This window comes from Leptonychotes weddellii, chromosome 1 (assembly GCF_054177405.1).
Source record: "Leptonychotes weddellii isolate Sample4059 chromosome 1, ASM5417740v2, whole genome shotgun sequence".
Taxonomy (NCBI): domain Eukaryota; kingdom Metazoa; phylum Chordata; class Mammalia; order Carnivora; family Phocidae; genus Leptonychotes; species Leptonychotes weddellii.
Genome location: NC_138369.1, coordinates 2,792,607 through 2,819,884, shown reverse-complemented (window position 1 = coordinate 2,819,884; position 27,278 = coordinate 2,792,607). Strand labels below are relative to the sequence as shown.

The 27,278-nt window shown below is 58.5% G+C and overlaps 1 protein-coding gene and 1 non-coding gene across 4 annotated transcripts; both read left to right on the top strand.

The window, feature by feature from the left end:
* On the top strand, window positions 1–27,063 carry DPP9 (dipeptidyl peptidase 9). Of its 3 annotated transcripts, none has more exons than XM_081802638.1 (14): window positions 1–179; window positions 1,145–1,200; window positions 3,327–3,417; window positions 7,343–7,596; window positions 12,572–12,684; window positions 13,850–14,023; window positions 14,106–14,274; window positions 14,987–15,100; window positions 17,770–17,898; window positions 18,986–19,047; window positions 20,546–20,646; window positions 21,931–22,108; window positions 22,278–22,440; window positions 25,697–27,063. In XM_081802638.1, exons 3-14 carry the CDS (start codon window positions 3,362–3,364, stop codon window positions 26,242–26,244), a joined length of 2,061 nt encoding a protein of 686 aa, XP_081658764.1. In that variant the 5' UTR covers window positions 1–179; window positions 1,145–1,200; window positions 3,327–3,361; the 3' UTR covers window positions 26,245–27,063. The 3 variants fall into 3 exon arrangements, with proteins under 3 accessions (XP_081658764.1, XP_081658774.1, XP_081658753.1); XM_081802648.1 differs by having other exon boundaries at window positions 168–288; XM_081802627.1 differs by lacking the exon at window positions 1–179 and adding an exon at window positions 893–915.
* Window positions 24,976–25,077, top strand: LOC115944954 (U6 spliceosomal RNA). Its single transcript, XR_004079442.2, has one exon. It is a non-coding gene; the product is annotated as a U6 spliceosomal RNA (small nuclear RNA).
* Window positions 27,064–27,278: the final 215 nt, after the last annotated feature.

The window sequence follows — 27,278 nt, the reverse complement described above, 5'->3', positions numbered from 1 at the left end:
AACTTCCGGGTCAAAGGGGCCGGAGCCGCCGGCTCTCCCGTGTCCGCCGCCGCTGCTGTCCCCCGCGCCCGCCACTTCCGGGGCCGCAGTCCCGGGCATGGAGCCTCTAGTGTGAGGCCCCTCCGGCCCCGGGACGCCTTGCCCAGCCCGGCCGCCACTCCGCGCCGGCCCCGAGCCCGGTGAGCAGCGCCCGTGCGCCCCGTCCCGCCTCGGCCGCGACCCTGAACCCGCCATTGACCGGCCCCACCTCAGCCCTGAGCCTGGACCCGCCATTGACCGGCCTCCCAGGTGCCCTCCGCCCCCGCCTCTCCGCACCCCGGCCCTGCCGCGGACCGGACTCCCGGTTCCAACAGCCCCTGGCTCGGTTTCCCCTCAGCCCCGGGCCCTCGTCAGCCCTTCTTTCTCTCCCTACTCCTGCGGTGGCGGGCCACCTCCCCTCTCCCCGGCCCAGCCTCCCCGGTCGTCCCGTCGCTGCCCAAGCCGCCTGGCTGTGGTCCCTTCCGGGAGTGGCCGCACCCACAGCACTCTCCTTCCCCGCAGGCTCTGGAGGTCCCCTCCCCATGCAAACACATGCTCCCTGTATGAGAGCGGAGGCCACCTCCTGCATCTGCTTCCTGCCCCTACCTCCGCACCCCGCCCCAGCGCTTGGCCTCCCCCAGCCCGCACCCCTACAGGGGCCAGCCCCTTCTCCCAGCCTTCCTCCCGGCCGGGTCCAGCCGCCCACCTTCTTCCCACGCAGCTTTAGACCAGCCTTGACACTTCCCCATCCATGCTGCAGCTGAGCCATCAGAACTGCCCTGTTCCCTTTCCCCACCCCAGCCACTGCCGTTCTCCCGCCCCCCACCGTGAGGAAGTCACTTGTCTCAGTGGCAAGAACCAACGTGCTTTCTAGGAGCTGGGACCGAAGCCCTGGAGGTGTGCACTGTGGTGTAGTCCCCGGCTGGTTCCTGAGAGAATTGGGCCACATGGCAGGTCTTTTCTGCCGGCTGCAGCTCAGGGCATGCAGACAGCACTGGAGGGCTGTGAGGTATCTCTAGAACCTGAATCAGGCTGGACAGTCAGGACTCCCGCGTGGAAGGAGAGCGAGTTGTTAGCCAGTCTCTCCATTAACCTGCTGCATTAATGACATGTTTGTTCTGTCCAGGTCTGTGTCCCACGCCGCCTGCAGCTGGAATGGAGGCTTTCTGGACCCTCTAGAAGGTCAGTTGTGCCGGGGTGGGGTGACCATGATGGCTGGCGTGTGGGCTGGTGGGATTCATTTGCATGCTCCAGGATTCAGAAGTCTGCAGGAAGTGGTTTTCTACAACCCTGAGGTCATTGCCCTCCCTGGGCGGTTGGCTGGGACCCAGGCCAGTGGCTGTGGCTTTGTGTGCCTTAGCTGGAGACTTTTATTTCCATCCAGCATCGCCCTCCAGTAGCCCCAGTAAGAACCCCCTGGAAGATTGTGGAGGGGGAACGCTGACTGTAGCTGGATCTGGCGGAGGTGTGGCTGCATCCCCCCCTCACCTAACACGGTGCCTGGTGCTCAGTCAGCATTTGGTGGGGATCCTGGCTCTAAAAGGAGCTTTGGTCCAGTTCTCCCCGTGGCGGGATTTTCAGTGACTTGTTTAGTTGACAGTGTTAGCTGTCACGTAGGTTCTGCCATATCTAGGATTTTACTTGAGCACTTAATTCTGACAGCAGCCCTTGATGTAGGTACTGTCTTAAGTAGCTGGGGAAACTGAGGCACAATTTAATTGAGAGATTAAACTTAACTTAATTTAACTTAACTGAGAGGTTAAGTGGCTTCTCAAGGTCACAGAGACCAGAAGTTGTAGAGCTGGGCTTTGAACCCATATCTCTCTGGCAACAGCGACCCCTCTTTTCAGCACAGGACTGAGAGTGAGACCAGTGCTGCTTATGGTGACATTTGGCTTCATCTCTCCCCTACAATCTCAGTCCTAGGGCCACGCGCTGCTTTCTTCTTGAAGCATCTGGGCACCTGCCCACCAGGGGCCTGGTTCCTCCTCAAGAAGGGGTTTGGTTGCTGACCAAACCAGGGCTCCCTTTGACTTTAGACAGCATTCAGGGGAGGACAGGGACTCGTTAATTTGACCAAAAATGCTTCGTGTGTGCCAGGCATGTTTCTGGGCTCTGGAGATACAGAAGGAACAGGACAGATGTAGGCCTGCCCCCCTGGAGCTGACATCCCAGTGAAGAGTGCTCGCTCACCCAGAGCCGGGGTGCTCAGCCTCAGCACCCAGATCATTCTTTGCAGTGGGGCGTGGAGGTGAGCATCCTGGGCACTGTAGCAGCCTCCCTGGTCTGCAAGCCAGTACCATGCCTCTCAGTCGTGACAGCCAGAAATGGCTCCTGGGAGCAGAATTGGCCCTCGTTGAGACCCACTGGGTTAGGGGAATCAGTTGACCCCCAGTGGACTCTATATTCCATAATCATTTGACTTACTGAGGTCCTAGGATGTTGCACCATTTAAATATGTGAATTAAGTGGCAGGGAGAGAGGAGGTGACTCACAGACGCTGGGGTTATACCATCTGACCCATCAGAGATTTATTCTAGTGCCTAGTGACGGCCTAAGGATCTTACTCAGTTTTTCCCCCAAATAAAGAATGCAGAGTTCCTCCTCCTCGGCACACTCAATGCCAGGAGCACCTGCAGTTGAGACAACCGCAGATGTCCCCAGACATCCCCAGGGTGGGGGTGGGAGGGCAGAGTCATCCCCCTTGAGAACCACTATTCCAGACTCAGTGCTCTACAGAAGGACCAGGTGTTGCGTGGGGGTGACAAAGCAGCGACTTTGGATTGGGTGCCAGGAAAGACCTCTGAAGAGGTGAGACTAGGACGCGGAGTAGAAGAGGGGATGGGTCAGACAGAAAGCAGGGGAGGGCATCCTAGGCAGCAGGGCTGGCGAGAGCAAAGGCTCTGAGGTGAGAAAGAGTCGGTGTGTGTAGGGGAGAGTAAGGCCAGCGTGGCTGGAGATCATGGTCAAGGGCAAGGGGAGAAGATGAGGTCAGGAAGGCCATCAGAGGGTGGCCATAGTGGGGAACTAGGGATTATTCTGTTTCTGGTGAGCACCAAGGATGGCGTCCTTGGCATCATTTGAAACTCCTCTCTTCTCGGGGACTTCTCGCTTTAGGACTGCACCTGCATGACAAAAAAGATGCTGGTTTCTGGCAAATGCCAGGCGCCCTCTCGAATTTCCGGGCAGGGCCTCATCAGAACGCCATTGGTATTGGGTGTCCCTGGAGAAATGGGAAGGGGAGGATGGCTGAGAGCGGGCACTCCCAGACTGCTGGGAGTTGCAGCCTGGGGTCTCTTTGCTCACAGGCTCCCCAACCCTCCTGAGGTCAGCCGAGTGGTTAATGCGGAAGGTTAAGAAGCTCCGCCTGGACCACGAGAACACAGAAGGTTGGAGAAGGTACGGGGTGTGGTCTCGGGAGCCCTGATCTGTGGGGACGTGGCAGAGGTTCCCGAATTTCCGACAATGTCATAGGTCTGGGAAGATACCTGCCACCACCTGCCACCCCCTACCTTTCTGCATTTCCCCAAGACTGGCTATTTTGAATGAGGAGGCTGTGTAGGCTAGTGCAGGGTTTCTCAGCCTGGTCATTACTGACATGGGGCCAAGTCATTCTCTGTGGGGGCCCTCCTGGGCTCTGTAGGGGATTGAGTGGCACTCCTGGCCCCAATCCCTCAATGTTAGCAACACCCCAGACATTGCCCGGTGCCCCCTCAGGCAGGATGAGCCCCAGCTGAGAACCACTGGCCGGGTGGTGAGGATGTGGGTTTTGGGTCCAACAGACGTGGGCTCCCCTCTGCTTCCTTGTGGGGGTGGCGTTGGGTAGGTCATTTGACCTGAGCCTACTTTTCAGCCTCCCAAATGTGGCTGACCCCTGAGCCCAGCGGTCGAGGTTGCAGTGAAAAGTAATCATAATTATACACATGAGGCCTGGGCACTCGGTGAATCCCGTGTCTGGGGCCTTGCATGAGATGAAGACCATAGCAAGTCCTCTGCCGAGTGGACCTCCCTCACTGTCAGTTTCTATCCCTCCTGGGTTCATTTGCCACAATTCAAGCCTTGCTCACAGCAGAAAAACAGATCACGACCTCCAGGGCTCCCTGGAGGTCGTGATCTAGTTAGCAAGTACAAGCCATCAGGCAGGAAGGGAATTCAGGAGGTTCTGGAAGACAGGTGTGATGCTGAGCACATGAATCATTCCCCAGACTCAGGCTCCATTTCCGGTGGGTAGACACGTTAGGAGGTCACTGATGGAGACCCAAGTCCCCCTTCTCAAGTGCATCGGGTCCCTGGTGGGCACAGGCTGGGCTGCATGCTGAGTCTGTGTAAGACTGGTTGTGACCGCGGAAGGCCGACGTGCCAGGGGCAGCCCTTGTAGGGCGGAGGACGGCCTGCTGTTTCCAGGGAACCCCCACCTGTGGGGACTCAGCGTGTGTCCCCAGGGCTACTCAGGCATTTCCTCCCTGGAGCTTGGTAGGCCCCCACCCCTCACCTCCTTAGCGCCTGCCTTCCTTCCTGCCTCATCACTCTGTGGTCGTTCGAACGCTCCCAGACCTGCAGCCAGCACTGAGAATCTGCAGTTCCTTCTTGCTTTCTGTCTGCTTCCCTCGTCACAGGCCCTGCTTGGGTCTCTGGTGGATGGCTGGGCCGGGGCAGGGGGTTGGCGGGGGTAGGGTAGCGGTCCTGGCTCTTGGAGCACCAGCTTGCAGATCACAGACCTCCCCTGGGGCCTTGGCCGTGACTGCACCGGAGCTCCCGGGCTGTGTGCTGGTGGCCTCATGGTCTGCGAGGTGTCCTGCTGACAGGCAGAAGGAAACTGGAGGTGGACCTGGCCTACGTGGCTTGGAATCCACTTTCATTTCCCCAGCTGTGTAAACTCTTAAGTGGAGAGGCCCAGCGCAGCTGGCAGAGAATGGGAAGGGCGGCATTTACGTAACCTCTTTCTCGTCCCCCACCTCGTCTGCGGTCTCTCTCCGCTTCTGGGGAGGAGAGGTGAGTGGAGGACCAGGGCGTAGCACCAAGCCTTGGCCTGCCTGGGAGCTCAGGCCACCTGGCCTCATCTAGAAGATTCCTAGAAGTTTCTCCCGATGTTTCATTTCATTTCTCATCTCCTGGACCATATTTTTGCTCCTTGGGCTCTCTGCAGGGATCGGAGGCAAGATCTTTTTTATTGTTCTTTGCTTGGAAATTAGCCCCGTGATTTTGTGAGTGCTTCTGCCCGGCTCTTAGCTTATGGGGTCCCCTTTGGGAGCCCTGGAGGTCGTGATCTGTTTTTCTGCTGTGAGCAAGGCTTGAATTGTGGCAGCAGTTTCAGGGGGGTTGGGGGGGTCTGGGCCGGTTAGAGGAGTCCCCTGGCCTGGTTTTCTGGGCTTGTTGCCAGTAGTGCTCGGGGCCATGTGGGTTCTGGAGCACTCAGGGCGTCCTGGCCCCGGCCCTTGCCTAGCATTGCCTGTGCCCCGCACCGCCCTGAGGTAAACCACAGCTCTGCCGCAGGCCAGGATGCGCTGCGTGTGACCCTCGGGCTGTCTCCTGTCTTCTCTGGCTCAGCTTATTTGAGCCGAGGGCCCTGAATGCTCTGTTGGCTTGTGATCTGCCTCTTCAAAGCCACCGTAGGGAGTACTGGACTGAGTGTTCTTTTTGTGGCTGGGGGGCAAGAAGCCCTGGCTTGCTGTGCTCCCCCCGCCTCACCGCCCCCCCCCCCCGCCCCAGCCCTGGCTGGGTCACATAGGACTGAGCAAGGGAGGCATTTCTGCCTCTCATCTGATCCAGGGTCATGTTGGAAAGGGGACTCTGAAATTGGCCCACAGAGGCCGTGCTCAGAAGTGTCTCTCTCCCGTTGCCTCTTGAAGCAGCCTGCAGGTGTCTTTCTCCTGTGATGGAGACTCTGGGCCGGTGGGGGCGGTGGGGGGGTGGCAGACTCTCTTACTGGCAGGGGGCAAGGCCTTCTGGGAATCGGAGGGCACCTGTGTGAAGGGCGGGCACAGCTCTGCCTGCTGCTTCTCTAAAGCCTTGGCCTGTGCTGTCCCTGCCCGTGGGTCTAGCAGTAGCAATTCCCACTTCTGACCAGTGAACCCCAAACTCCGCCCGCAAAGCAAAGCTGCTAATCCCGGAGCACGAGGAGTGCCTTAGTCCAGCAAGGCCTTAGTCCATTCGATGCCCACGGAGGAAAGGGAGGCTGCCCTGCTCACTTTGGCTGGCCTTACTAGAGACCCCGGCTCTTCCAGAACCAGGTCACTGTGGCTGTGTTTAGATTTCCCTAAGACAAATATTTGCCTGGCTAGTCCAGTCCGGTCAAGAAGTGTGCTCAACAGCAAGGGTGGGAGAAGGGAGGGAGGGTGCCTTGGCCACAGCTACTCGGGGAAGTAGAGGAGAGAGGAGAGGGGGCTATCTTGAGGGGCATCCATCCGCTCATCTGGGGTTCTCACATTGCCTGCACATAGCTGCCTGTTTCTCTGAGCCCCTCTGGCGAGGCACGAGAGTTTGCCGTGCCGGATCCCCAGCTAGCTGGAGGGCACGGGTGATGGGCTTTACCGGTTAATTCTTTATGCTCAGTTCTTTGCACGTGAGTGAGTGTCTCCCAGCGGACTTAATGCAAGATAGTCGTTCCACGGCCCTCTGTAGAATGCCTGCTGGGAGCCAGGGACCTCATGAGGTTTTGGGGACACTGCTGTGAAGGGGTTAGGAGATCAACAACCAACCATTGTGACAAATGCTGTGAGGGCAGGGGCAAGGGGGCGGGGGAGCGTGTGGAAGACTATTGGAGAGACCGGCTTTGGTATAGATGGTCATCAAAAGTTTCTGAGGACCCGCCAGATACTTACACTGAGATCTGATTAGAAGTTAGCCAAGCAAAGAGAGGGGAAAAGTTTCAGGCAGAAAAAGAAGCAAATGCAAAGGCCCTGGGGTAGAAAGGAGTCTGGCCTGTTTGGGGAGTGGAGAGAAGGCCATTTTGGCTGGAGGACTGATAAAGGGGGGTTGAGGTTTGAGAGGCTGGCAGGGGTCAGAGGACAGAGAGCCTTGAAGGCTGTGACAAGAACTGGTTTTTACCCCAGGGGCTGTGGGAAACCAAGAAAGAGCTTTAAGCAACGGGAACAGATTTGCAATGGATGTATGGGGTCTGTTGCGATCAGAGGTGGCAGTGGCTTGGATCCAGAACTGTTTGTGGTTGTTGGAAAGAGAATAATTTGGGACATATTTAGGGGGACTGGGAAGGTGGCACGGGGTTGGGGCTTGTCAGTGGGGTTGGGAGTGTCTGACAAGGGGGCAACTTGTAAGTGAAACTTGGGTATCATTGTCTTCCCACCCTGTCCCCTCCTGCTCATAGCTTCTCACTGAATTCTGAGGGGACAGAGAGGATGGCCACCGGGGCAGCAGTGTCTGACCGGGGTGACGTGGTCGAGATGGAGGACCCGGCATCCCGCTTCCAGGTGCAGAAGCACTCATGGGACGGGCTCCGGAACATCATCCACAGCAGCCGCAAGAACTCGGGCCTGATCGTCAACAAGGCTCCACACGACTTCCAGTTCGTGCAGAAGACGGACGAGTCGAGCCCCCACTCCCACCGCCTCTACTACCTAGGTAAGCCCTCCGGCTGCCCTCAGACCCCACAGGCCCCCTTGACCGTGGCGGGGTTTCTGGGACACTGTTACCAAGTTCCCTTGTCTCCAGAAGCCAGCTGGTCCTATTAGAAGGTCCAAAAAGATGGGCCTGGCCCTGGGCAAAATGTCCCACGAGGCCACGCCACCCACGGTGACATCTCTTTACAGTGAAGGTCTGGCACAAGGTGCCCGGGGGGTCAGGTGTGTAGGTGAGCGGAGCAGAGGGTGGTCCGCTGTTGCAGCAGTACTGAGGTTGGGCCTTGAACGTGGCTCTGAGCCCCTGAGGTTGTCTCCAGTCCCGGGTGGCTGGACCTGTCCCCCTGAGTCATTTCCCAGCCTCCTGGGCCGGGCCGGTGAATGACTCCTAGCAGTGGGAGACGCCGGCAAGCCCGGACCCTGAGGCTCGAGGCCACGACTGTGTACCGTGCGTGTCGCGAGCTAATACCAGAGGGTGGCGGCCATGGGCTTGCCATCCCGCCCGAAATACCTGGATAAGCACGTGAACCGCTAGTGAGTTCCTTCTAGGCGTGTGCCCTGTCAGCAGCCCTTTGTACACCACCTGCGGTCGTTGGCAGGTGTATGTTCCCCACCGGCCAGGTGAGAGCTTCACGGCATCAGTGACGCCTCCTGCGGGCCTGGCTGCCGGGAGGTGGACAGCGAGTATCTATGGAGCAAGTGAACGTTGCCTTGCTTCGCCCGAAGGTCTGCCAGGGCCCGCGGACACCGTGCTGAGCACGTTCCGTTGGAAGCGGCACGACACATGACTGGTGACCGGGGGCAGGTCTGCAGTCTCGGCTCTCCACTCGACATCGAGGGCCCGACCGGCCTCTGCGGACCCGCAGCTCCGGGGACGATGCCGGCACCGGCTGGGCCCTCCGTCAGGGTTGGGGTGAGGGGTGGTGACACCCGTGAATGCGGGTTGTCCTCTGCACAGGGCTGACCCCGGCCGAGGGCGCCAGCAGCGACCGCCGTGGGTGCCGCGTGGCTCTCCCCTTTCCGGAGTTGACACAGCCCCTCTCCGCAGAGAGGCACGTGGAGGCCACACGGTGGTCTGGCGGGCGCGGAGTTAGAAGAGGAGGGGTCTAGGTCAGGGCTCAGTGAGCGGCGGCCGCCCGCTTTGTACATGCAGTTTCACCGGCGCCCAGGCACTCCCGTTCATTTCTGCGCCATCGTACCATCTAGGGCTGCTTCCGGGCGCCGCGGCACCCGAGGCCGTATGGCCCCTAAAGCCGACAATACGCACGTTCTGGGAAAGGGTTTGCCAGCTCTGGCCGGGGGGCGGTGGGCAGGGGTGGGCTTCACGTGTCATTCACCTGAGGGGGCGTGGCTCCTGGGGTCACACTCGGCCAGGACTCGTGGGCTGTGGTGGCTGCTGCTTCTGTCTTCCCCACGATCCTGGGACCCCCCAGCACAGTGTTCCACCCTCACCAACTCCAGCTCAGGCTGGCGTCCCGGGCAGGGTACTTGGAAGAGTTTCCCGGGGCTCCTGCTGTCACAAATCACCACCAACTTCGGTGGCTTAAAACAACAGAAATGTAGCCTGTCACAGTTCTGGAGACCTGGAGTCCAAAATCCGTGTCTCTGGGCCGAAATCAAGGTGTCAGCAAGGCCACCTCGTGCTCCCTGCAGAGGCTCTAGGGGCGAATGGGTTCCTTGCCTCTTCTGAGTTCTGGAGGCTCCCGGTGCTCCTTGGCTTGCGGCTTATTGCTGCTGTCTTGGCCGCCGGGTGTCTGAAAACTCTCCCGCCTCCCTTACAGGGACGCATTCCACTGGGCCCAGCTGGGTAATCCGGGCTACTCTCCCCAGCTCCGGAGCCTGAACTTCATCCCATCTGCAAAGTCCCTCTTGCTGCAGAAGGTATCACAGTCACAGGCTCTGAGATTAGGACCTGAGCATCTGGGGGCCATTGTTTAGCCAACCACAGAGCTGCTGAAAGGGACAGAAACCCTCTGAGCTAGTTTGAGCCCCCAGGGGCACCTCATGGGAAGGACACAGGGTTGTGTCAGGGAGCCCCCCGACCCCGTGCCTCATGTCATGGCCCTGAGAACCTGGAGCTGCGTGGGGCCCGGGCTTCTGCTCGGCACGTGCTCCTCTCTGTACATCGCCCCCTCACTGCCCTCCTGCCTCCCGCTGCCACACTCCCAGGGTTACCCGTCTCGGGTTCTGGCCACCAGCAGAAATGGATGAGCTCTCTCCAAACTTCTGGGAGAGGGAACCAGACGGGTTCAACGTAGATCAGATGTCTGTTTGTCTGCAGCCTGTGCGTGTGTCTGGGGTTGGGGTGAGTGGGTCCCTGCAGACTGCAGGAGGCCTACCACAGTGGGTAGGGGGCAGCTCTAGACAAGGGCTGTGGACTTGGCAGAGACCCCAGAACCTTCCTAGGGCATCTCAGAGCCATCCTGCCTCTTTTGGGGTGACATTGCTCACCCTTGAGCTGATCCTTCCGTGTCCCTCAGTACCTGCAGGGTACCCTTGGCCTCCATCTCTCGTCTGAGTTCTGGGGGCCAGCCTCCCTGGAGCCCCCATGTATTTACGGTGGTCATTATGCTGGCGCAGCCCCCAAGGGAATGCTAGCAGCCACCAGATGTTTATGGTCGGGACAGGAAGGGCCTCCACGGGCCAGGCCCAGCGTGCAGCCTGCCCCCGTGCTTCCCCTGGGAGCCCCTGCCTTCTCGGTGGGCACCAGGCTTGCCACCGTGTGCACGTGGAGCCAATCACCCCAGGCTCAGGGAAGGCTCTTCCAGATGTGCACGATGACGTCTGGTGCACAGGACAGATGAACAGAGAAGGACTTCGTTGCCAGGAAGATGGGATGGTGGCAGCTCCCCCGCTCCACGGGGTCGGCTGGTCCCCCTGCAAACGGGTGTCTCGTGTAGGACAAAAGACTGTGGGACAACTCGGGGAGTCCCTGAGAAGGAAGAGAGGCCTCTTGTGTCCTCGTGACCTAAAGGAGAGCCCGGGCCCAGCGGGAGTCATGTGTCCATCAGGCTGGTTGCCGAGGCCACAGTGCACGGTGACGGAAATGGTGCTTGTGCAGATCTGGGCCACCTGCCACCCTCGTGGATGTTGGGAGCTGGGGCGGAGCTGGGCAGGGAAGGCAGGGGAGGGGCAGGGACAGCAGAAGTCAGACCCTAGGCTTGGACACCCAGTGTCACCGTGACAACACAGGGAATGTGCTGGCTTGTGCCATTTGGTGGCATCGCTTATTAAGCCGCTGGGTAGAGGAGGTGGCTCCGATGTCCTTGGCAAGGCCGCACTGTTGACTTCCTGTTTGGAAAGCCCTGGCTCTCCCTCAGAGCCCCGAGGACAGGGGCCGTCCAGAGCTCCGGCTGCTGCCTCCCAGCCCTGCACGCTGCTCCGTGACCATTCTCTTTCACGAGGTCTAATTCCCAGCACCTGAAGCCCACTACTCAGTGGCTTCTCGTACTGTCACCAGTGTCTAATTCCAGAACATTCCATCACTCCCGAAAGAAACTCGGGGCCCATTAGGCATCACTCCCCTCCCCGTGCCCCCAGCTCCTGGCAATCATGAGTCTACATCCTGCCGCCCTGGAGTTGCCTGTTCTGGACAGTGCACACAAATGGGATCATGCACCGCAGGATTCTTGTCCCCAGTAGTCGTGTGACCTCGAGAAGGAAGGACGCCCCGTGGGCGGCCCGGACAGGTAGCGTCATGCGCCTGCGCCTCTAGCTGGGGATGAGGGAGCGGGACCGCACAGCATCCAGGGTCCCTAGACGTGGGATCGTGATCGTTGCCCACCTGCACATCTACGTGACCTCTGCGTTTTCCCTAAATCAGTTTCCAAAGGAAATCTTATTAACCTCGTGTTTTCCCTTAAATACATTCTTTTACTAATTATACTTCACATGCCAGTTGGATCATAAGTGGAAACACCACGTGGGTTGCCGTGTGGAGAAGCTGCCTGTTGAGCTAACTGTAAAGGGAGCAGACGTTAGCTGTCGGGCTCTAGCCCTGGAGGTGCCGAGCGTGGGGCCTCCCGTACCCGCCTCATAAGCGCGAGAGCATGGGGGAGGCGGTCCTGAAGAGAGGCCGGCATCACATGGAGTCTTCCTCCTGGAGAAACTCAGGACCGAGGGGGCTTGGGCTTCCTGCAGTCCGTCGTTCGCCCGTGAACCACAGCCCTGCCGTCATCCGTCGAGTCAAAGACACTACCAGCGGGGAAATAGGCGTCTTTTTATTTGCCACTAAGCATATGACAGCACCTTTGACAATAAGACACACCTGAGAGAGGGAAGAACGTGAGACACAGCGACTTACTGCCGAAATAGGCCCACGTCTCTCCGAGTGACCCGTCTCAGGCACCGTGTGACGGGCATTGTTTCCCGCTGCTGCATTCACACAGCATCCTCGCTAGGCCGCTCCTGTCCTCCTGTACGAGGTTAGGTTAGGTCAGTGGGTGATGTCTGGGGACATCTGTGGTTGTCACCACTGAGGTGACATCGAGCGCATGGGGGCTGGAGGGGCCACTCAGCGCCCCCCCAGAGAGCGCCCCAGCCCCACGTCCGTAGTGCCGAGGGGAGAGTGCTGGTCACATGCACGTTTCCCAGCTCCCTTGCGTACGTTTGCTCTTACTCTAACCCTGTGTTAGTTCTTGGCCCCAGCAAAAGCCTCTAACAGACCAGAGCGTAGCCTGTTGAGAGGCAGGTTTCACTGGCCTCCCTTTTGTTCTCTTGCGTTCTATTCCTTCAGTAACTTTGGACAGGGTACTCGTGCAGACATCTCAGAGGTAGAAGACCCCATTACTGTTGCTAACGTACTTGCACCCAGGGTCGGAGCGTCCGTGGGGAGGGGTGTGCCGCCAGAACACACTGGGAGGAGGAGGTTGAAGCGGAACCAGCTGGGGCCAGCCATGGGGAGCCAGGGTCCTGGCCCAAGACCCTCTCCCTGTCCTGGGCAAGGTCCTCCATTCTGGTTTTTCTCTCTTGTCCCCAAGGGATGCCCTATGGCAGCCGCGAGAACTCCCTCCTCTACTCGGAGATTCCCAGGAAGGTCCGGAAAGAGGCCCTGCTGCTCCTGTCCTGGAAGCAGATGCTGGATCACTTCCAGGTGAGCTGCACGGTGCAGGGCTCTGGCAGGAGCCGCCCTGGGCCTCACCCATGGGCAAGGGAGGCCCCACGCATTTCCCTGGGCCCTCAGCCCCCAAGCGGCCCCAGCCTGGCAGCTAGTGCAGAGCCTGTGGAGAGGCGTGTGGGCCTCCCTCCCCTCCTCCCCACTCTTCTCAAGCCCCAGAGTGTGTGCTCTGATAAGAGCTCTTATCAGAAGCATCTCTTCCTTTTCGATGCCTCACCAAAGACTTGGAACCAATCCTGCCAAGGCCCTTTGATGGGGACTGGGCTAATAATTAACATCATCCAAAGTCAGCTCGCCTTGGCTGGGGAGGGACGAGGCTGCCTTTGCGTCCGCTGAGGTTGACTTCTTTCTGGTTGTAAAAGCAGTGTGACAGTACGGGGTGGGGGCACATTCTGGATTTCTCGGCGCTGATATGACAGCTCTCATTTCTGCCGTCCCTGGTAGGCCCCAAGCCGACCAAGCATGGGGTTCGTTGTGCTTCAGGTTCTGCTTTTCAAAAATGCGTTTCTGGCTGTTAACGTTCCTTGCATCTCCACGTGTTACTCAGAATTCTCCTCAGGGACGCTGCGTGGTGTCCACGGTAGTCTACCTGCTTAGACGCCCCCCAGGGTTAGGTGGGTGGGTGGTCAGGTGGTCCTGAATTTGCCCCGCTCCCCCTAAGCAGAGAGCAGGAACGGGTGGCGGTGGGTGGGTTCACCGAAAGTTCTGGCTGGACAGGATGGTGATCCAGGCAGGAGGGATTGGCGCTGGGGACCAGGAGATAGCACCCCTTGGGTGGCCCTCCGTGCCGGTGGGTAGGGGAGAGCTCTGTCTGTCTTGGAGAGGCTCTGTGGACAAACGTGGGTCGAGAAAGCCCAGAGATGGGCCAGGAGAGGAGGAAGTCTCCAGTGAGCCCAGAACCGGTCAGCCTGCCCCGTTACCCCAAGCCTGCTGAGCACCATCACGGGCTCCAGGCTCGGGCCCGCTCGGGCCCCCTGGGAGCTGCCCTGAACAGCTCTGCTCGGCAGAGAGTTCTCCCTGGCCTGGACCGCAGGCAGATCGGCAGACTCCTCTCAGGAATGCCCAGACCAGAGGATCCACGGCCAGGGTGCTGGGGCCCCTGGCTGCGCCGCTGACGTGGCACCGTTCTCTGTGTCCCCAGGCCACTCCCCACCATGGGGTCTACTCTCGGGAGGAGGAGCTCCTTCGGGAGCGGAAGCGCTTGGGGGTCTTCGGCATCACCTCCTACGACTTCCACAGTGAGAGCGGCCTCTTCCTCTTCCAGGCCAGCAACAGCCTTTTCCACTGTCGGGACGGGGGCAAGAATGGCTTCATGGTGAGCCCTGGTCACTGGCCGCGGGTGGGGTGGGGGGCTGGGCAGCCTCCTGTCCCCCTGAGCCAGGCCTCTGTGTCCCCAGGTGTCTCCCATGAAGCCCCTGGAAATCAAGACCCAGTGCACTGGGCCCCGGATGGACCCCAAGATCTGCCCTGCCGACCCCGCCTTCTTCTCCTTCATCAACAGCAATGACCTGTGGGTGGCCAACATCGAGACAGGCGAGGAGCGGCGGCTGACCTTCTGCCACAGAGGTGAGGCCGGTGGGGGCGGGGTGGGGGGGGCGCGCTCCTGGCCCCGGGGGGATGGGGACCTGCAGCACTCGTGTGGACAGTTATCGTGGCCACCGGCACAGCTCCTGGAGAGGCCCCCATTCCCGCTCCATTACCCCCAGGCTTCAAGCAGCTTCCTGGACCCTCCCATGTGGTCCTGCCGTGGCCCAGCTGCCTGGCTTTTGGCCTCCTCTACAGGAGTCGGCCACGGTGGCCTGTTTCCCCCACCAGATGCTTATTCTGCCTCTCTGCTCTTGCGGGCCCTCCACCTCCGCCCTCCTGTTTGACTCTGCCCGGTCAGGCTCAGATCTCACATGCTTCCTGGGTTTTCCCTCACCCCCTGCTCCCCAGAAGTGACCTCATCCTCTGGCATATGTGTGTGGAGCTCTGCATCGGCCATGGCCTCCGGTCACCTGGCCCCCATCCTGCCCCACAGCCCCAGCACCCTCTCTCTAAACCGAAGCTGCTCAGCCCAGGCCACTTGGATGCTGGCCACGTCCAGAGACATTGTTGGCTGTCATGCTGGTTGAGGACGCTTCTGGCATCAAGTGGGTGTGGGGATGCAGGTCAATCCCACAGTGTGCCCGACGCCCTCACCCATAGGATGCTCTGGCCTCGAATGTCCGCAGTGCTTGGGGGCAAAGGCCTGCTCTGCACTGTGTTCCTCACCCCATCCGGCTCCCTTCCCATCCAGGCTCACCCAGCGTCCTCGATGACCCCAGGTCTGCAGGCGTGGCCACCTTCGTCATCCAGGAAGAATTCGACCGCTTCACTGGCTACTGGTGGTGCCCCACGGCCTCCTGGGAGGGTAGGCACCTTTGCGTTTGTAAAAGCGCTTCCCCAAGTGTCCCTTTTATTACCAGAGCCACAGTCTACTTGCTTTTCTGCTCTTTGCTCTTTTCACCTAAAACAAACCTCAGCCACCTTTCTATCAGTGTTAGTGTCCCAAGCCATTCAGGCTGCTGTGACAGGGCCCCACAGCCCCGAGTGGCTGATCACCTTGGGATAGGATTTGACATTTTGAATTTGGGGAGCAGGAACCTTCAGTGCATTGCAGTCCGCACACAGGGAACTTGGACGAGAGTAACTGTCCCTGGGGACCACAGTTGGTTTAAATTAGTTCTTGGCTGTTTCCAGATTTTGGTTTTGCTTTTGCTTTGTGTCATAAACAGTGCCACAATGCACATCTTTGTATATATATCCTGACCTTCTGGGAGGTTCTCAGTGGTTCTTAACCAGGGACAGTTCTGTCCCCAGGAGACGCTGGGTGACGTTTGGGGACATTTGTCATTGTCACGACTGGGGGCTACAGGTATCGAGTGGAGAGGAGCCGGGGCTGCTGCTCAGCATCGTGCAGTGGCCAGGTCAGCCCTGCCCATAGGGAATGATCCAGCCCCAAACAGTCCCCAGTGCCAAGGATCACAAATCCTACCATCTTGAGAAAGTTTGAGCAGTAAGAGAGTTGAGCCGAAGCTGCACACAGCTTCAGTCTCGATGGGTTTTGCCAGCAGCTTATGGAGGAAGCCAGATCGCAGGTCCTTTTGTATCTCTTTCTCTGCCCACATACTGCGGGGCTGGTATTCAGTCGAGCCAGGCCCGTCTTCTAAGGGTGGAGGACCTGTTTCTGGCCTATGTGCCGCTCACTGATTTCTCCGTTGCCTTGGAGCCTCGGGGAGCTTTAGCGGGGTGCACAGCCGTGTCAGAGCCCTGTGTGCCGCGCACTACTGCCTTGAGTTCAGCTCACCTCGTCCTTAAATTGACTGAAAGGGAAGCCTTTACAGTCCTAACCATCAGTAGAAGCGAGACACTGAATCCGGTGCTGGAACGCAGCCAGCACCACACAAACCGAGGTCGGCTCCCAGGAGGAGGGGTCGCTACGTCAGAGAGGCACCTGAGGCGTGCGGATGCTGCTGGGAGCCGACGGGGCTGACCGCCTGCCCTGTCCTTCCGCCTGGCTCCGGGGGCTTCAGTGCGCTGCCTGCGCCCCTGTGGCCCATGCCTCCAGAAAGAGGGCCCTGGGTCAGGTCATTCAGCCCGTGGCTCCCTGCGGTCCTGAAGCGTGGGACTGCTTTATCCTGGTCAATAGAACGAGGTCATTGGCTAAGAGCAGGATGTCTCTCCCTCGGCGCTCTGGACATCGGGGCCAGATCTTTCTCTGCTGGGGGCCGCCCAGGGCACTGTGGGCTGTTGAGCAGTGTCCCTGACCTCTACTTGAGGTGTTACTCAGGTTCTGACAACCACACGGGATGGCCCCTGGTCGAGATCCACTGGCCTAGCTGGTCTCACAGGTCCTTTCTCTGCTATGCTGGCGTGGCTCCAAAACCCCTTTGAGGAAGCCCCCCGAATGCTACAGCCATCAGCCCCGCGGTGTGGCCCTCTCCCAGACCCCACAGCCATGTTTGCCTCCTGTGCTGTCTTACATGGAGGAACAGGGCTTTTCTTAGACCACAGCAGCCCAAGAGTGCCAAAGTTTGAGGCCCAGGAATCCTCCCTGCAGAGCGGACGAACGCAGAAGTCCTAGGCACTGGTTTTGAGTAGCCAGTCCCAAACCATGTGGCCTCAGGCCAGCCCCTCAGCCCTTCCAGGGCTCTGCTGGGTGGGGCCGGGCCGCTGGTTCTGGAGGCATCCCTGGTCCATCCGTGGGGAGTCATAGGTGAGGGTACAGGAAACCGTAGAGACAGGGTTCCTTTTCAGCAGCCTTAGAAGGAATGGCCACAGGCTCCTTCCCCATGATGTCAGCCCCACCAGCCCCGCATTCCAGTCTAAAGTGTCACCACCCGGTGATTCATGCACTTTTCATAATGGTTTTTATCCTCAGCCTTCTTGAGCCAGGCCCCAAGTGTTATTCTGTGTGGGCCGCCAGAACAAAGCCCCACAGATGGGATGGCTCAACAGCAGGCATTTACTGTCCCGGTCCTGGAGGCGGGGAGTCTGAGGTCAGGGTGTCGGCAGGGCCGGTTCCTCCCAAGGCCGCTCTCCTTGGCGGGCACACGGCTGTCTTCTCCCCGCGTCCTCACGTGGTCGTCCCTCTGCGTATTTGTGTCTTCATCTCTTGTTATAAGGTCACCAATCACATTGGATCAGGGCCACTCTAATGACCTCATGTTAACTTGGTTGTCTCTCTAAAGCCCTCTCCCCAAATCCAGCCCCATTCTGAGGTTCTGGGGGCTCCCAGCACAAGAATTCAGTGAGGATGCAGTTCAGCCTGTAACACCCCATAGGGCCACCTCCCATGCCATTCTGTGCTGGGACCAGCTCAGTTCTCATTCCCATTGCCAGGGTGAGGAAACGGGCCCTAGGATGAGATGTGACAGGGTTATGGTCTAGTAAGCGGTGGAGCTGGGCTTCTAGCCCTAAGGCTCATGCTCTCGTCTGGGCCCTGTCGTGGTAGAGCTGAGTGCCCCAAGCATGCAGGAGAAGGGGGGGGCGGCAGCAGGGATGCAGAGCACCCCCAGCAGCTTCCCCGCCCCTTCCCAGGTTCAGAAGGCTGCAAGACGCTACGGATCCTGTACGAGGAAGTTGATGAGTCCGAGGTGGAAGTCATCCACGTGCCCTCTCCCGCACTAGAAGAAAGGAAGACGGACTCCTACCGATACCCCAGGACAGGTGAGGGCACAGGGCAGCGGTCTGGGCCTCACAGAGGAGGCATGTCCCAACCAGGATTCCCCACAGGATCCAGAGAAGCAGGCTGGGCTCGAGAACAATAGCAGGACCGGGGCCACGATGGATGGTACCTGCCCTCTGCCTCGGGGTGCAGGAGACGGTGGGGGACGGGCGGGGGTGAGGGGGTGCAGGCCCTATCCAAGGGCATGTCAGACACTTGTCACGTTGTGAGAATACAGATTCAAGTTTGCCCCATTTCTCAAGAGGCCAGAAATCCAAATTTCTCCAGGAAACAGCCTACTTCTTAAACATTCTTTGAATTACTTAAAAATACTTAGTGATTCGCACACAGTACACATGCGGGTCACATTCAGCTTGTTTCTGACCTCCTTGGAAGCATGCGGTAAGCCCCTATTATGTGCTGTGCCTGACAGGGCTTTCCAGGGCGTCTCCAACCCCTGGTGTAAGTGGGAAATGTCCGCTTTCCCCTGCCCCTCTCCCACGGTGGGACCGACGGGAGAGCTGACACTCAGATGCTACCCGCCCAGGTAGCTAGAGCCATGCAGGCCACAGTCGGGATTGGTCACAGAAATAGCTGGAGCCTGACCCCAACCCACCTCTTGAAAGTGCCACTTGGCCATCCCAGCTAATCAGCCACCTGCCTCCCGACAGCTCAGGACCAGGCTGAGTCATGTGGCCACCTTTCTGCGTCGTTGATGGTTCTATTGTGGATGTGTCCTGTTTTTGCCACCAACTTGTTTCAAGCTCTCCGAGGCAAGGAGGCATGTTCCTTAATGCTCGTGTCCCTCCTCGACCCACCTTCCCCCCGGCACAGGGTCATGTTCTTAAATGGTAAAGATGGTTGTCACAGCACTGTCAGGAACAAGGTCCAGGTCCAAAGTCAGGAAGGCCTGCCTTAGGGGCTTTGTGCCTGGACCAGAGGGGTGACGACGCACCCACGGAGAGACCTTCGGACACCCGGTCCCTTCCTCCCCCTCCCTCCCACAATGGCTTTGTTGCCTTGCTGGGGCATTGCCCCATACGTCCATCCCAGACACCTGCTGGATTCACCTCCCTCTCATTTCTGCAGGCAGCAAGAATCCCAAGATCGCCTTGAAGCTGGCCGAGTTTCAGACTGATAGTCAGGGCAAGGTGAGAATGGCCAGGGTGCCCAGGAGAAGCTTCTGGATGGAGGAGAGGAGGGGCTGGGGGAGGTGCTGAAGACAGGTGGACAGGTGGGCGGCCTCAGCAGGCCACTTGCCCCCGTTCCAAGGGCACGTGCTCTCCTCCTTGGCCAACTGAACCTGAAAAGGCACTCCATCACTCAGCCTCCGTCTCAACACTGAGCAGTGAGCCCGGCCTCCCCTGCCTCCGCATGAGGAGGTGATGCTGGTGAACACCTTTGAGCAGAAGGTCCCGTAAGGGTTTCCAGAACAGAGAGCCCCATTGGGTAGTCGTCCAGGGGACTCGACCTCTGAACTGGCCATTCCCCCTCCCCAGCATTTGGGTAGATCCTCGCATATAACTTCATTGGAATGGTCAGTGCTCCAGACACTTCTCTGTGTCACCTGGGGTCAGGACAAGTGTCCTCATCACTCAGGGAGCACTTGGTCAGGACCCCACAGCCAGGAGGGCAAAAGAGGCTATGACCGAGGAAGGTGCTGGGCCTCAGAAGGGAAACACCCACACGCCAGAGGTTAGAGCACTCAGACAAGCTGAGGACGCTCTTGCACATTTCTGTCAGAATGACTTTTTGTTTGAGGTTTCAACAAAAAGCATTCGATATCCTTATTTTCATGATTTGGGGGCTTAGGTCTTGGTTTTGGAATGATAAGGCCCTAACCAAACCCCTCCTCCACTCTTTACCCAAATGTTCTGGCAGATTGTACACACACCTGACATTAGGTGGCTTTGCTGAGCCCCTCCCAGTTGTTTCAAGTGGTGCCTGGCCCGTCAGACAAGCAGGGTCCTGAGTGGCCGTGGGTGGCGCCAGCTGGGGACCGGGCAGCAGGGGGATGTGGGGGTGGGGGCCACGCTGAGGCCCTGCCTGCCTTTCTCCCATTGGCCCTCTGGAGGCCGTGCCACCCTGAGCCCCCTAGGAAGCTGCAGCGGCCGCAAGTCGTGTTGCCCAGGGCCACCCGGCTCCGCAGTGACAGTCCAGACCAGAGCCCTCGGGTTCCAGCCCACAAGCTGTCATATCCAAGTACCACATCCTGGGGGCTTAAACAACAGAAGTGTATCGTCTCCCAGCTCGGGAGGCTGAAAGTCTGGTAGGAAGGTGTGGGCAGGGCTGGCTCCTTGCGAGGCCGTGAAGGAGAATCTGTTCCTGGCCCCTCTCCTTGCCTTGTAGATGGCTGCCTTCTCCCTGCGCTTTGCCACAAGGCATCTCTGCCCCTCTGGCCCTGGGATCCACGCTCCATAAGGCGACCACCCCCTTTTTTGGATTGGGACCACCCTATTCCAGTACCACCTTAACTGATGATACCGGCAACCACCCTGTTTCCGAATCCGGCCCCATTTGGGGGGCGCCAGGAGTCAGGACTCCGACATAGGGGTCCGGGGGGCACCGTGTCTGCTGCGGAAGCGCCCGTCTCCTCCTGGGCAGCATGTGGTCAGGCCAGAGTGTGACCCGAGTCTGCTTTCCCTTTAGGTCGTGGCGACACAGGAGAAGGAGCTGGTGCAGCCCTTTAGCGCGCTCTTCCCCAGGGTGGAGTACATCGCCAGGGCCGGGTGGACCCGGGACGGCAAGCAGTGAGTGTCAGCAGGACACGGAGGGCTCTCCTTGTCACTCCTTGTCACTCACGTGGTAACCCTCCTGCCACGATGAGGACGAACCTCTCTAAACGGGGCCCCAGACCGCTGCCCACAGGCCAGATTGGGCCTGACGCCCGTTTTCTTTTAGCCCGTGAGCCGGGAACAGCTTTCGTGCTTCTGAATGATCAGGGGTTAAAAAAAAAAAACAAAAAAAACCCTAAAGGAGGAGAGTGTTTCATCACACATGAAAGTGAGCCGAACGCCATGTTTCAGTGTCTATAAATCAGGTTTTATGGGCACATGGCCACACTCCTTTGTGTACGGATCGTCTGTAGTGGCTTTCACGCTAGGTCGGCAGGGCCGGCCCAGAGAAACTGTGTGGCCCACAAAGCGGAGCTGTCTACCTGCTGGCTCTTTGCTAGACAGTTTGCTCCTCCAGCTCCACGCACTCATCCCAGAGCCTGGATGGAGGCCCCATGCCTTTGGTGGGCCACAGGCTCCGGTGGACACGCACGTCCCTGTGGCGTCACTCGCTGGTTTGGTCTCCGTTGTTGTCTCCATGCAGAGATCCAGGTTTCCCACCTACAGTACTAACAGGCCTCAAACACGTTGTCCATTTACAGTTAGAAAAGATACAGTTTTTTTTCAGTTTTTCAAAGTTCTGTTTCAAAGCAGTTGTTTTGAGGACAGAACATAATGACGAAAGAGCTCCCAAACAGGATTTTTTTTTTTTTTTTTTTTTAAGTAATCCCTGCACTAGTGTGGGGCTCGAACTCATGACCCTGAGATCAAGAGTTGCACTCTCCCCGACTGAGCCAGCCGGGCGCCCCCCCCCACCACCAACAGGATTTTTTTTTTTAAGTTGCTGTTTGCTTCCATCTCAAGTCCTTAAGGACTCATGTTGTTCAACAGAATAAACAATTTATTCCCCCCCAAAATAAAGAAAGAACATTGTTCGTACAGAGCAAAACAGGAAGTAAAGAATCGTGTATGTGGCAGAAATCGCAAACGTTTTTGAAATGCCGCTCTAAAGTCTAATGACACAAGATGTTTCCAAACTAGTGGGGTTATAGAGGTCTATCATCCCTCTGGGCTCCCCTGAGGGCATGTGCTGGCCCGGAAACTGTTGTGTGCTACGGTCTTACTTGGTCAAGTGTAGACAATGTTGGCAAAGGAAGAAGATTCTGGTCCCACGTAAGTTTGGGAAGGGAGGTGTCGTCACCCGGCTTCCCCCCGCTGGGCCCTGAGGCCTTCAGCTTCTCTCTCCTCTTGCTGTCTCAGCGCCTGGGCTATGTTCCTGGATCGGCCCCAGCAGCGGCTTCAGCTCGTCCTGCTACCCCCAGCCCTGTTCATCCCCACTACCGAGAATGAGGAGGAGCGGATGGCCTTCGCCAGAGCAGTGCCCAGGAACGTCCAGCCGCATGTCGTGTATGAGGAGGTCACCGATGTGTGGATCAATGTAAGAGTGGGGAGCTGCCGGGTGTGCACCCGCCCGGGTCCCCAGATCCCCAGCAGAGCAGGGCCAGGGAGGGCGGGAGTCCCAGGGGGCTGGGTTTGTCCTCCACATGAGTCCAGCCAACGGTCAGAGCCCCACCTTCTGATGCCTCCTCTCTCTTCTTCCCGGACAGGTTCATGATATCTTCTATCCCTTCCCCCAGTCAGAGGGAGAGGAGGAGCTCTGCTTCATCCGTGCCAACGAGTGCAAGACTGGCTTCTGCCACTTGTACAAAGTCACCGCCATCTTAAAGCCCAGTGGCTACGACTGGAGTGAGCCTCTCAGCCCTGGGGAAGGTGAGCAAAGCCTGACTAACACCACCGCTCACCCAGTCAGCCGTCCGTGGTTCAGTGCACTGCTTACTCACTGGCCCCGCCCTGTGACCAGTCCCATGAGGGAGGGTCAGGATGAAGAAAAAGCCAGCCTTTCCCGAACATCGGTCACGGCCTGGCAGGGGTTATTAGAGCCAGCTGTTCATTCAGTCAGTGGTATCTGTGTAGCACTTACTATGCTCCAGGCCTGTCTCACCCCAGCGGTTGGCACACCACAGCCACGGATCAAATCTGGCCCACTGCCTGTTTTTATAAATAAAGTTTTATTGGCACATGGTCACGCTCATTCATTTATGGAGTGTCTGTGGCTGATCTCATGCCACCATGACAGAGTTGAGTAGTGTGACGGTGGTGTGACATGTATCTTGCAAAGCGGAAAATATTGGCTATCTGGCCCTTCATAGGAAAAGTGGCCAACCGCTGCTCTAGGTGCCAGGGGTATAATTATAAAAAGAGAAAGGAAAATCCCTGCCCTTACGGAACTCTCTAGTGGAAGAGATGGGCAGTAATGCAAAAACAATCGAGAGTGATGTTCGTGGTGGCAGATGCAGCAGGATAAGAGTCTAGAGAGTGAGGGGCCTTCTTTCTAGCATGGGAGGTCAGGGATCATCTCTGGATAATGTGTTATGAAGCAGAGACCTGGAACAGGTGGCAGAGGCAGCCCCACAGATCCCAGGTTGAGGGCACAGCTTGTGCAAAGGTCCTGGGGCAGTAGCTGCCTGGTGTGTTGGAAGAGCAGTGAGGAGGCCCTTGTGGCTGGAGCAGAGTGAGTGAGGGGGAGAGATGGAGGAGGGGTGGACAGAGAGGGGATGAGGCAGGTCGTGCGGGGCGTTGGGGGCCTCAGGAAGGACTTGGGCTTTTACCATTGATCTTATATCAGTTTAAAGCCATTCCTAGGGTTGCTGTGTGGAGTACAACCTGAGGGGCAAGGAGCGGTGACAGGGATGGGTCATGGCAGCAGGCTGGGCTAACGCAGGTAGATTTGATTCTGGATGAACTTTGATCTCTGAGTCACCACGGTGTGCTGGTGGATTAGATGTAGGGTCGGAGAGAGAAAGAGGAAAGGCACAGGAGCATGGAGGGTTTTTGGAGGGTCAGTGTGAGACAGAAAGACTATGGGAGGGGCAGTTTTAGGAGAGAAATGTCCATTTGGGGTTTGGAGGTATTCACGGTGCAGTGCCCAGGAGTGGCTGTGCTGTGTGGTCTGCGTGCCCGGAGTGCCGGCGAGCAGAACACATCTGCAGTGGGCATGTGGGTGTCCTCACAGACGGCCTCTCCGGCCTCGCAGCCTCAGGACAGGAGGGAGCACCACAGGCCGGTCTGGGTGGGGAAGCAGTGTGGGCTGAGAGCCAGCCCAGGGCCCCTCGGGCTCTCCCCCCCAGCTCTGCGGACCCTGAGCCAGCTTGTCCTCAGTGGGGGCATCCCGGGCTCTGCGGGGCTGAGCATTGCGCCCCTGACCCCCACCCACTCAGTGCCAGGAGCACCCACGATCGTGACGGCCCCAGATGTCCCCAGACATCGCCCAGTGTCCCCCAGGGCCGGATCGCCCCAGGGGAGCCCCACAGTTCAGAGGCAGCCCACAAACAAGCCTGAGGCAGCGCCGCATGGGGCATGGAGACCGGAGAGAGCGAGGTGTCCACGGGAGCCAAGCCGGGGGTCAGGAACAGGTGAAGCCACGAGCTGATGGGGGTCAAGTGAGACGGGGACAGAGGAGTGACTGCTGTCTCGGGGTGTTGTCACCACTGTCACCTGGGGTGTAACACAGTCAGCACGGGCTGGCTAGGCCATCTCTGAGGTGGGTTTTCTGTGGCTGTCTTGGTGTTGTGCTTTCGCGTTTGTCTGTCTGTCTGACTTAGCCACTACCACCTAATCTCACTTCAGGAGACCTCACTTGGCACATCCTCATTCCAGGCTCTGGTGGTCGCTGGGTGGAGCTCACGGCAGGTGCCCCGGGGCCCCTCCAGCCTCTGTGGTGGGTGCACCAGGTTTCCCATCCACGCTGTGTGGGCCCACCTGCCCTCCAGCTTGCACTTCCCGTCACGTGGCTCAGGCCTGGTAGGCAACAATTGGACGGCCGAGAAGGCGAGACCTTGGTCACTTTGGACCAAAAGGCATGAGTTCTTTAAAGGCGCCATCAGCGGGCCTGGGCGAGAGGGAGGAGGGTCGGGAGCCTGGAGGACCAGCAGAAGCGGGGACGGCACTGGCAGGGGCAGTGTGTCCGGGCCACGCGAGGTGTCCTTCGCAGTGGAGGGTCCCTCGAGAGAGAGGGCCGAGCGGGTGTGGTTGGCAGCCCCTCCCGTGAGAGGTGCGGGCTTGCACCGGGAGGCTGCAAGGGGGGAGTGCGTGGCCGGCCGGCCGCTGGGCGCACCGGGTCCTCCTGGAGGGGCGGGAGAATGGAGCAGAAGCAGGGCTCTTAACGGTGGCCACGTGCGGTTGTGCCCCCCCACCCAGCACCTTCTGTAGGCGCGACCAAGAACGGCACCGTAAAGATTTGAATGCGTGTTGTCCTCAGCAGCACACACACTAGAACTGGAACGATACAGAGAAGAGTAGCGGGGCCTCTGTGCCGACAGGCAAATTCGCGAAGCATTCCATGTTAAAAAAAAAAAAAAGATCTGAACGAGCGACCGATCGGCCGTGTCCAGCCTCCACGTGAGTGAGGGACACAGGAGGATCCCAGATTCAGCTGTGCCCAGAACAAAACAGCCATCACTCGTAAAGTGTCTCAATAAATTTGTAACACACACCAGCAGGCATCCCGTAGTTATTTACCTAGTGGAAATTCAAAAGTGAGATCTGCCCCCCAAAATCCAAAAAATCTGTCATAAAAACTCAGCCGAGCCTTTGCTCAGCCAAAGCGTTTTAACCCAGATCTGGTTCTCCAGAATCCGAACATGTGCTAAGAGGTCACAGGTCGAGAGCCCGGAAGTTGATGGTTTGGCCTCTGCAGGGTTCTAAGATCAGTGCTTCCCATACAAACGCAGCTGTCCGGTTCTCCCTGGAAGATGCTGGATCCTGTACACAGCCCCCGTGGCCAGTGGGGGGGTCCCCGCTCCATCCCGCGTCGGAGGCTCAGCCAGCTCACTCTCATCTCCCACCTGGCCCTGCTGGCACGGGGCTCTGTGACAGGTTTGCTCAGGTGGAATTTGGCCTCAGGGACTTTGAGTCCCCTTCACGGCTGCCTGGGGCCCCCTTCACCTCTTCCTTTCCTTACTTCCAGATGAATTTAAATGCCCCATCAAGGAGGAGATCGCGCTGACTAGCGGTGAATGGGAGGTTTTGGCAAGGCACGGCTCCAAGGTACCAGAATCTCTTTGCAACCCTCCCCACCCGCCCTGCACGCACGCCTGTATGCACACACGTGCCCAGACACGTGCGTACACTCGCTCCAGCTTCCCTGCAGACCCCATGTGCCTGTGGCTCCTCTCTTCCCTCCTGGCTGCGCTTGCCTCCTGCTCTGCTCCACTCAGCTCCATCCACTGCTCCAGCATGCCCAGGGCCACAGGGCTCTGGTTCTGGCCAGCTGGAGACAAGCCCAGTCCGGGTCGTGGGCGCTGCTCTGTGCACCTGTTGCATTCTGTTAGCCTTCTCCCGCTTATGAAACCACCTCTCCCTGGGAGAGCAGTTTACGGGACACTTTGCCTACGGTGGGATTGTCCTGCAGCTTCCAACCGGGGCCTGCCCCAACGTCTGTCCCCGGGAGGTTTGGGGACAAAGATGCAGCTGCAGAGACAAGTACCTTCCACTCACCCAGATGCACCATCGTAAAAACGTGGCAAGACTTGCCTCTGACCAAAGCTTCTTCACCAGGGTCCAGTTGTACAAAATTCCAAATTTTATGGAGAGAGCTCTTAGTCCGACTTCCTGGATCCCTACCTCACTCCAGCATAAATGCCTCCTGGACCAAAGACAGACATTAGAGATGTTAGCACGCATGCGTGCATTATAGAGCTGCTCACGCAGTGGGAAGTAGTGGTCAGTGCACACTTGAGTGAGCCCGAGAGGAGTGATACCGGTACGTCCAGGTGGCACAGATACGGGCGTTGGTGATGGCGTAACCACACCTGACGGAATGCCCGGTCACTGACTTGGAAAGACGTCCCTGTAAATTGTTGGAACAGAAGCAAGGTGTAAGATTTCACATTTCACCGCCTATTTGTGAGGCGAGTCGGGGGGTCGGGTACCAAAACGTTAAAGGTTGCCTCCTCATTTGCTGTGGTTGATTCTTGCTAAGAGGCACCCCTGGGCTCCCAGCCTAGCCCTGCCCCTCAGTGCTGGGTGCTTACACTCCCGTTCCCCATCTGTAAGATGGGACCCTCAGGGAGCTCTGATCTGCTCATCTTTATGGCAGAGTCTCTCCCCCTCAGCACTGCCCACCTCAGAGCGTCCTGGGCACTATGGGACATGAGCAGCCTCCCCGGCCCATCCATCCCAGGTGTGACAACCACAGATGTCCCCAGATGTTGCTAAATGTCCCCCGCGGGGGGGGGCGGGCAGGACCGCCCCGATGAGGACCCTGCTTTAAAGTAACCCAAAGCCCCCAGCATAGCATCTGGCGTACCTGCCAGCCCGAGTTCTCCCCTTTCTCCATCGCTGTGGGCCTTGCGGCGCTTGCACGCCTGGGTTTTTACCCAGATGTTAAAAAAAAAAGCCACAGCAGTATTTTATTTTATTTTTACTTTTTTTTTTTAAGATTTCATTTATTTGACAGAGAGAGAGACAGCGAGAGAGGGAACACAAGCAGGGGGAGTGGGAGAGGGAGAAGCAGGCTTCCCGCCGAGCAGGGAGCCCGACGCGGGGCT